This window comes from Phallusia mammillata, chromosome 1, assembly GCF_965637545.1.
Source record: "Phallusia mammillata chromosome 1, kaPhaMamm4.hap1.1, whole genome shotgun sequence".
NCBI lineage: Eukaryota > Metazoa > Chordata > Ascidiacea > Phlebobranchia > Ascidiidae > Phallusia > Phallusia mammillata.
In genome coordinates, this window is record NC_137252.1 from 2,231,296 (window position 1) to 2,240,923 (window position 9,628).

Genomic DNA, 9,628 nt, shown 5'->3' on the forward strand with positions numbered 1-9,628 from the left:
TATCGCTTAGTGGTGTAGTAATGTCAGACATCGTATATGTGCTTGCAGCTGCGGTTTTGCTTCCTATCAACAGCGCCCGCAACCCGTTGCTTTATTCAACTGTGATTGACAACGCACTAGACAAATGTAAGAAATGTCGCGTGGCTTCTGCTGAATTCGTTATTATGTGACTCATCGTGAATTTCTTTAACAGTATCCTACTGGTGTCTAAAAAACACCGATATATTGAATATACCCTTTCTATTTTGCACTTAATCAACCTGTGTTCTATTTGTGTAAACGTTTTCCTTTTGCTTTAACGTGATGCGCTTGTACCTGATGTTTGTGCTACGGTTTTGTACAGGTTTGATTTGTTCAAAATCAATACATATCTTGGATCATCAAAAAAAAGTTTACCAAAACTATTTGATCCCAGATTGTTGAATACTAATAAAACGTGATTGTTTTCCATCAGTCAGACTCAACGCTTTTCAACGATCTGTTCGCGGTTCATGGGTCAAACGCCTGCCTCGCGGGTTCATGGGTCAAAACAAATTAGAAAAATGCGCCGCAACAATCTGTTGCCTGCTTAGTGGGGTTTTAAAATGTTAAGGAACATTCTAAACTTGCCTTAAAATGTAATAAAAAATCTAAGATCTTAAGCAAACAATATGTGATTTTAAAAGATAACATTTTGTGACTGACAAGTTATTTTGGTGCAACGTTAAATGTTTGTATCACAAAAAAGAGTTTCAAGATTGTAACAAACTAGTGTCCCAAGATTTGTTACACCCTCAAAACCCCGCTGGGCCGGCAAAAATCGTTGCATCACGTTGCGCTTAATTGTGCTGGCGACAAGAAAACATGACCTGTTGTTGGCTCTCAAATTGGAACATAAACTAGATTTTGGCAGGTCCACTAGCAAAATAGAAACATGGTAATAGTGTTAGTGTTGCAGCTGCATAATACATTTAATAGGAAGCCATTGACTTCAACAAACCACCTTAACCGCAACTGAGTAAACCCGCTTTCCCTCGCCGGTAGTTATTAATCATTACTGATCAGCTGTTGATGTTGAGACAGGATGTACGTGCAATAGCTGCTTTCTCTCATGTATCAAGCTAAGGTATAAATAGTTAAAATTCTTTGGGCATACATGACTTTGATGCTGTTTAAAACACTTAGCAAGCAGCGTCACTAAAAAGTGTGCTGTCACTTACCTTCCTACTAATTCCCGGCGGCGGGCAAGTCCATATGCTAGTTTTTTTGCGCAGAAATTTATGTGATCTATGATACAATAAACGCATTTGATCTGGATTCAGGTCACATTATTCATACTTTAATTTTGTGCCGTCGCTTCTAAACCTTGCAAAATTGAAAAATAACTTTGCAAATTACTTTTGTTGACGTTTTCACACAACACAAGCGTTTGCTGCCTTACCTCGGCATCTTTGCCACGAACATCAAGAACAATATTTTGTCTGGTACTCAGTTGTGCAGGAATGTAAAAAACAAACAAAAGAGTTCTTTGTGACACAACGTATCTGCCAACTGTTCAATAACAGAAAATAAAACCGTATTGGAAGGGTGAACTATTTTGATTACTTGTCGCTTGGTTGCTCTACTTTGGACTCTTATTAACAGCTTTCTTCTAATCGAGGCAGTTATTTGTGGAAACGCGATAAGAAGGCAGGATATTTGTGATGTCTCTTCCCAACTTTCTACCCGTATTTAGTGGGAAATTGCCGAATCTGTCATTCAGAGGTAAAACCGTGGTTGCTGTGATGTATAAAGAAAAATTCTGACCAAAAGCTTTAAACCTGTCTGCTAAACTAACAGTAGAGGAATATAATTGTGATTGTAAATGCGGTATTCAATCAGGAAAAGCCCATCTTCAAGACTAATATACTTTTTACGTGATCTAGACAAAACTAGTGTTTTCTGAAAGAGCACACAAGACAGTTGGAAGTATAAGTAACTTGCGAACATACAGGAGCACTGATAAACCCGAGAAAAGATTAAACGCAAATTACGGGATTTTATCAGAGTTTTTCGACAAAAATCATTTCGTTGGCAATAATTGATCAATTAAACAACTTTACCTGCTATGTGTTGCAAATTGGTTAGAGTATTCTCCACAAGCTTGATTGATTTGACGGCAATAACATTTGGTCAGCGACTTCCTCCCGCTCGTGCCAAGCATTAGATGGTTTAGTATATTGTTGTGGCTCACAATCGGGACAGTTTGTAAAGTTTGTAAAGCGACTTCGGCTTTAACCATGACATTGATATCTGCTTATAGACTTGTATCTGTCTACAAACTATTTCTCACTATATTACTGGGGCCTAAATGGACTATTTTGGGGTGTTTTGTTACTTGGTGTGTTTCTTTGTTCATTGCCATTATTCCAATCCTTAATTTTTCCTCTGGTTAGTTTGTGACAACAATCTGGTTTCCTAATTTCGTTCACAAACGTGATTTTGTTTCTTTTGAAGCTGCAATGCTTTTGGCACAACAAATGTCACCCACCAACAGCACCGTGTTATCATGACACGACGCTAAACGAGTCATCGACATCAACATGTCCGTGCAATTAATCAAAGGAGAGTTTGGTTACTACGCCAAAACCAGCGTGTGTTTGCCAAGACTGTTTTCTTCAAGTGGCAATTCAGCTTGGGGATACTCACTGTTTGTAATCACAGTAGATTTTGTCTTGTTTATTTTATGGTTGTCGCTTATGTCCTCATTTATCGACGCAGCAATCGCATGGCTGAGGCAAGAAACAATGATACCAGTGCCAAAATGCAGAAACGAATATCCAGATTGCTTTTGACGGATTTTTGTTGCTGGATTCCGATTTGCATACTAAGTTATGTTTCGCTGGGTGGTGTAGTAATGTCAGATATCGTTTATGTGCTTGCAGCTGCGGTTTTGCTTCCGATCAACAGCGCCCTCAACCCGTTGCTTTATTCTTCTGTGATTGACAGCGCTTTGGAGAAATGTAAGAAAGCTGGTGTTGCTTCTGTGCGCCGGACGAATACCGAACTAGTTACTATGTAATCTTGTTTGCTCTATTTTTATGCGGAGAACCGTTGTTTTCGTGTATTTTGACAACAAAAAGATCTTCTGTACATAATAGGCCCATTATTTTAGGCGGATCGGAACAGTGGTATATATTAGTATCTCCCAACATTTAACAATCTATTTTTTTCTGCCTAATGCATTTTGTGTGTCTCTGATTTTTAATTTAGCGTAGGTTATGATCTTGCTCGCCGACATTTGCTTAGCTTTATTTTAATACATATCTAAATTCATAATAAACCAAAGAATGAATATATTTCCAAACAGACATGTGACAGAACCAGCTTATGATATTTGTTTTAAATACAAAACACCCCACTATTGCTATTGCCTTTTAAAACTTTCCACATTTAGATTTGGGCTTAACAGAAAGTGATGTGTTCTTTATGAAGTTTGTAAACGCAGTTGTGGGGAAAATTTGACATTGACAGTGATTTTTTGCAACAAAATGTCAGAGAGATTAACAAAAACAATGCTTAGAATGAAAACAAAACTTCCAAACATCAGATACATATGAGGTTTGTCATAAAATGTTTAAATATTGTACATAAAGTTCAAATCATGAACTGACATTTAGATGCTTTTAAGCCTTTCAGTTTTCATAAACAGTCGGTTCCACTCCGGGACGAAAGTTGCTTGAAAAGTTGATGTAACTTGTTCGTTCGCCTTCCAGCTCATATAAGTGAGGTAAAGATATTGCTGGAACAATACGACTGAGTATTTTTATATCAGTTTGATAAATTATTTTTATCTCTTATTTTGATGCAATACATTATACAAGACATAGCTTGTGTAAGTTCTTGTCAAGAGTACTTCGGTTTCCGCAATTTCGGGGCACTTTTATTAGACTGGGCTACATAAGGTTTGCAACAGTTTAAATATTACATAAAGAAACATATTTGGAAAGTCATGGAACAAAATTGTGAAAACTATTCGAGTTGTATGTTTTATTTCAGAATCGTTTTTTAATATGACTTAACCGGTAAACGACTTCGCTTACTTATACATTTATATTCAAGTTCGTAACTTTATCTACAAGACTAAGTCGTTTTATTTTCAAATGTAATGTTACACTTTTACTTTCCAAACATTACAACTTTTTCATGTGTTAATTTGTCAACTTAAATCAAGTCACCTGAAATGGTTTTTGGAAGCCCGGAAACCGTTCCATCTATTTCAACTGGTTGCTCTTTCGATCTGCCATAAATGTCGTTAAAAGACTGTTTTATTATTCGCACTACGTAGGTTGGTATAAAATGATAAACCAAAGAACAGTCGCTTGTTTTTGCCAACCTTTGTTTCGTGCAGCAGCAAACGAAAACAATCACCAGTAACGTCACAATCAAAATAAATCCTGCCGCACTTCCGGATATAATCCCAATTAAAGTTCCCATGGGAAGACTTCCTGCAAATGTACAACTGCATTAAACTTTTTTTCACATATAATGAACTACTTTTTTATCATGTTGTTTAACTTCCATAGTAGACCTTACCTGATGAGCAATTGGCAGAGGAATTCGTTAACGTTGTGAAAACTATTTTGGAAGTTGCGTTTGTAGAAAAATTGCTGTTGAGTAAAACTGTTAACTGCAATCAAAACACAATATTGATTAAATATTTTAACAGCTGGAATCCACATTCTGTTAAAGAAACTAACGTAAAAGGTTTTAGGAAGGCAAAACTGCAAAATTACTGTAATGCAGGTTTAACTTAGCGTCAAGGTACTATGGACTAACAAAATACTCTTTGAAAACTCAAATTATAAAGTGAGTCTGGTTTATAGTGTTCTGAAAATTACTACTTTTTTAGTTTGTACCTGATAACTTCGCACAAATTGAAACATATACCAGATGCAGCACACTACTTTCTTGCAACAAACCTCTGCGCTGTAGTTTGTGGAGGGTTGTAGATTTAGTATTCCGGCAGATTGTTCAGAGTACAGTGTTGTGATGCTTTTGTTGTGGGAAGTTTCAACTAAAACCTTAACAAATCACATAGGAAAATGTGAAAGAATAATTGATAAGAAAGTAGAAATAATTAATGATAATTGATGAGAGTAATTAGCAGTGCTTCCTTAATCAGAATCTGTCAATAATAGTGTTAAACGAAACATGTGCTTGACCTTATGTAATCCGTTTACTAGCAAGCAATGTTTTTTCCCCAAAAACAGTTATAAATTGTAATATCATAAAAATACGGATAAAAATAAATTAAAACCAGAATTTTGACGCTTTGCAGAACGTAATATTCTTTTAAAGTTACAAATAAAAACAAAACAATATTAGAATTAAATGTATGTCCTGTGAATAAAAAAAATAGATCAACTAGTGGATTTGCGTTTTTTTTTAAACACCACCTGTGGATTCAGAGAATGAATTCCGAGTAACTGATCCAGGCCAGACCAATGTATAGATGTCGTAGTTGGGTCGCATGGATTTGGCGTGGTCCAAGCTGTAACTGATAGTAAATAGCGCCAGTAACTCCACCGTGTCAGCACCGTAGTTTTCACAAACAAAAAAAAAAAGTAGAAAAGAAACAAAATTAATTCCCACCTGAAAAGCAACTCGCAGGGAGATTCCCCAATGACGTAAACTGGATCGATGACGTAACGTTTCTAGGTGGACAGCTGTCAATCAACACCGTAACCTGTTGGAATTAAAAACAAAGTCTAAGGAGCTTTCAGGAAACGTGCCACAATAAAGGAAGGAAGCAGTTGGCAACTTATAAACCTGAAACCGCTATGTAGGACTTAGTAGCACATGTTAAGGCGCTGCAGTGAAAATACAACTACATTTTCAGATCTTGGTTTCAGACACCCCACCTATGGTTGCTAAATTAAAGAAAAGAAGTTGCAATATTCAACTTTAAAATCAAAGTTCTACTCGATCCTTGCAAGGTTGTACTACTGTGCTAATTATACCCGGAAATAAAACACTGATTTTAGTCATCGCAAAGCCACAAACCTTTGCACTGTAGGTCACCAACGAAGTGAGGTTTAAAATATTGGCTTTGAGATCCGAATACTTTGCTTTGATGATTTGTCCGTGAGAAGTCTCTATCAAAACCTTAACAAAAACATGCTCAGCTGTGTCACATTAAATGCAATATTACGTGCTTTTACCTTCGGGTTTAGCGAGTATGCGTTGATGAGTTGAGAAAGACCAGACCACGTGATTGACGTCATGCTCGGATCACAATTGTACGACGTCACCTTTGTAGTAACTAGCTTATCAAAGAAAGAAACCATTAGCATACAAATCTGTATGCAAATTGTAATTATGAAAACAAACTTGCTTTATACTATGAGTTTGTGGAGGAAGCAGTGGCTTACACGAAGTTTACTTAATTGAAATAAGGCCACATAAAAACTTGTCATATTTTGCAGAACATTGGGTGCAACCAGGAAGTCAAACCGGAACTGAACCTGGACCCATATGGCAAGCGGTTCGACTCTCTGGGTGCAGTATCACAAAACATACAAGTTTCGTATTTCAAAACGTCGTTGTAAAGCGTTTTGTGACTATGAGCTCAAACGAAAGTGTTCATTTGTCGCATTGTGGGGAATCAATACTTTCGACGATGAATTCTAGAAATTAACCAACTGTGAAAACCTAGGCCCAAAACGAACTAAGCCCTGTCGGCTTGGCTGAATGTCGTATACATACTCACGTTTTATTTGGCAGACATAATTCGCGGCGTTTTCACTGCCAGTACAATTCCTGTTAGTTTGCTTCCAGCCATTCCCATAATGCAACGCTCTCTGTTGACACGTGGTCAAGTTAGTTGTCGGAAAATCAGCTGCTGACCCATCACTCCAAAACCATGCTTTCCGCGTTACGCTAAACCGAGCTCCAACGAATACGGTTATATCTGTAACGGTAGTAAAATTTTCTTTGCACTTTATGATTAAAGAAAAATATACGAAATTTTTGATGACTGTACAATGAATGATTTTGTAAAACACATGTGTTAGTAAGCCCAATGTAAATAATTGAATGCTTGACTTTTTAGTTTTACCCACCCATAACTAAAGTTAGCTACAAGTATGGTTGACCTACTACCCAGTTTTCAATTCGATACCAATAACAGATATTTTAAACAAAAAGTTCTTCGATCCGATCACAAATTATTAAATCATTTTTGTCAACAAATTCCTTGGAAAACATTTAAAGAATACTAGTCACTTTTAGACGTTGTGTGCAGGTTTACATTAACCATTTCGAAGCAGTGTGATGTCCGTTTGTAAATCACTATAGTGCTGGCCTAAACTTGACTTAATTGTGACCTCAGTGGAGGCTATGCTATATTTGACAAACGAATCGATTTACTTTCAGTTTTAAGCGTACAATTTTATCTGCACGCTACCAAAACACCCAAAAACTTGATCGTCGTAATACTGGTGATTTTCGGCACGTCCTATGTTTTCTCAATAACGAAAAACAAACGTTCTAACCAAGAGAATAAGTAGTGATGTACTGGCGACTAACAAAAAAGTCTGTACCAAGATTCTAGCAAAATATTGTGGCAGAAACGAGGGACCAACCCATGTTTTCCTCGTTGATATTGGCGTTTACGGCAACAGAGCCGAAGTATCGGAAGAGTACGGATACAGGGTATTGGGTATCGACGCCCGAATATCCTAATACACATTTTAGCAAGGAATATAGCTGAAAATCGTCTTTTAACCATAAGCATGCCTTACTGGGAACGTAGATCACTCCATCCTGTCGTTTATGCGGGTTTGCTGTGGTTTGTAGCGAGGAATAAATATCAAAACTTTGCTCGACGTTAATTGTCCTCCAAGTTTTTATGGGATTACGTGCAGCGTAAAGTGAAAACCTAAGTTTGAGTTCTACAACAAAAACAAATTGAAAGTGAAAGACAAAATGGTTTACACAAAAATGATCTATACAAAATTAATAATTATCTATATGTATCAAAGTCTTAGGCATTAGTTGTTTGAAAAGAACAATTTACGACAGGTATTTTTAATCACAAAATTTACAGAGAATCCAAGTTTGAAATAAACGATTCATGTTTTTCTATGAACATGTTATCGTATCATTGACTTCGTATCAAGGTAAAAAGTGCCAAACTTCGAAATCGAGTTCTGAAACTTAACAAGTGCTCGGTCTTGCCTGGATCTTTGGCATCCTCGCAATCTTTTTCAACGGTCACTTTCCATACAACAGAAGTGCCTTTTTGGCAAAAGCTAACTTTGACCAACCAACTTCCTATATCACTGCAAAAAAATGCAAATTTACTTTCAAGTGTTCTACTTATAGCAACACAACAAAAAAGGAAGCAAAAAACAGAAGGTAGCGTCGATAACGGGGACATCTAACTATGGTCGCAAAAATCAAACTGTGTCATAACTTTGACATAAAAAAGTCTCTTTGTTGCTCACATCGTTTTGATTTAACACAATACTTTTTTTCAATTTTGGCCTTTACATTACAGTTTAATGTTGATCTCGAGACGTTAGGTATTATTTTTGGAGTTTGCCAAAAATGATAGACAAATATACTAAGGTAGTTACAACAACCCATAAAGGCTTTGTGAAACGATGTCTTGCTTTAAAATTGGACAAATTATGTAACCATTACAAATTTCGTATTTCTATTTTCCATCGACATTGCGCAAAGGGTTTTATGTCTCAATTTCAGTTTCACCAAAATTATCGGCAGCATTGAAAGTGCTTGTATGTCTATAGATGACAATGAAAGAAAAAAGTTACGATAAATATCAAGAAAAACTGAACACTTCAAAATATTTTGTCACGAAAACGCTATAAAAGAGCAATACCTTCCTCGCCTGAGCTGCTGTTTTATTTAATGGTTTTGATTCATAAAACGGACGCAAAAAATCTGCATTTAAGCAAGTATATCAACGTAAACACGTAATATCCGTACCCAACTTAATCATTGTTATAAATTAGCGAAAATTAAAATACCAAACCTGTCAAAAAAGTCGAGATGCCATTTTGGTCGCGTGACGTTGTTTTTGATGAGCACTGAGTTTTTGTTAAAAGAAAACGCAGCAGTACCAAACGGAAGATCGTGAATATAAAGTCTTTTCAAATCTAAATTATAGATATAACTTAACTAAAATGAAATTTTGTTAAAAATTACCAATCACAGCTGTAACCACTAACATAGAAGTTTGCATGTGCAATTGTCAAAAAATGATTCTTTTCATATGTCTGTACGAAAATATGTGGATAAACCTAAAAAAAATTCACGCTACAAACTTTGTGTCGACAATTTCGTCAGCACGAATGTTAGAAACTGGGATGTTTGAGCATCTTTGAAATCAGCAAGTCGTCCACCCCGTGATAAGCATTCTTGTTCTGCTGTATTTGCATCAACAGTATATCTTGAAAATAAATAGACGACATCTTTCAAAGTCACCAGATTTTTGGGGCAATCTGCAAATGGCAGAAACAATTCGCCCATGTATTATTTTCGGTCAAGAATTTACACAATGTTAGTAAATAACTTACTGGCAGTTTGGCTTCTGGCGTGGTAGAAGAGTAAAAACAGTAAAATAGTTTGAAATAGTTTCATG

The 9,628-nt window shown here is 36.3% G+C and overlaps 1 protein-coding gene and 1 long non-coding RNA gene across 2 annotated transcripts; both read right to left on the reverse strand.

Moving 5' to 3' along the window:
• Nucleotides 1–3,653: 3,653 nt before the first annotated feature.
• Nucleotides 3,654–6,920, reverse strand: LOC145209302 (uncharacterized). The gene is made up of 10 exons (XM_080079567.1): nt 6,731–6,920; nt 6,183–6,283; nt 6,025–6,126; nt 5,614–5,707; nt 5,418–5,518; nt 4,941–5,042; nt 4,555–4,648; nt 4,355–4,466; nt 4,197–4,258; nt 3,654–3,760 (listed from the first exon to the last, which is right to left on the reverse strand). The coding sequence occupies exons 2-10, from the start codon at nt 6,243–6,245 to the stop codon at nt 3,654–3,656; spliced, it is 837 nt and encodes a 278-aa protein (XP_079935693.1). The 5' UTR covers nt 6,246–6,283; nt 6,731–6,920.
• Nucleotides 6,921–8,205: 1,285 nt separating this feature from the next.
• On the reverse strand, nt 8,206–9,410 carry LOC145214749 (uncharacterized). Its single transcript, XR_013857112.1, has 3 exons — nt 9,312–9,410; nt 9,020–9,143; nt 8,206–8,303 (listed from the first exon to the last, which is right to left on the reverse strand). It is a non-coding gene; the product is annotated as an uncharacterized LOC145214749 (long non-coding RNA).
• Nucleotides 9,411–9,628: the final 218 nt, after the last annotated feature.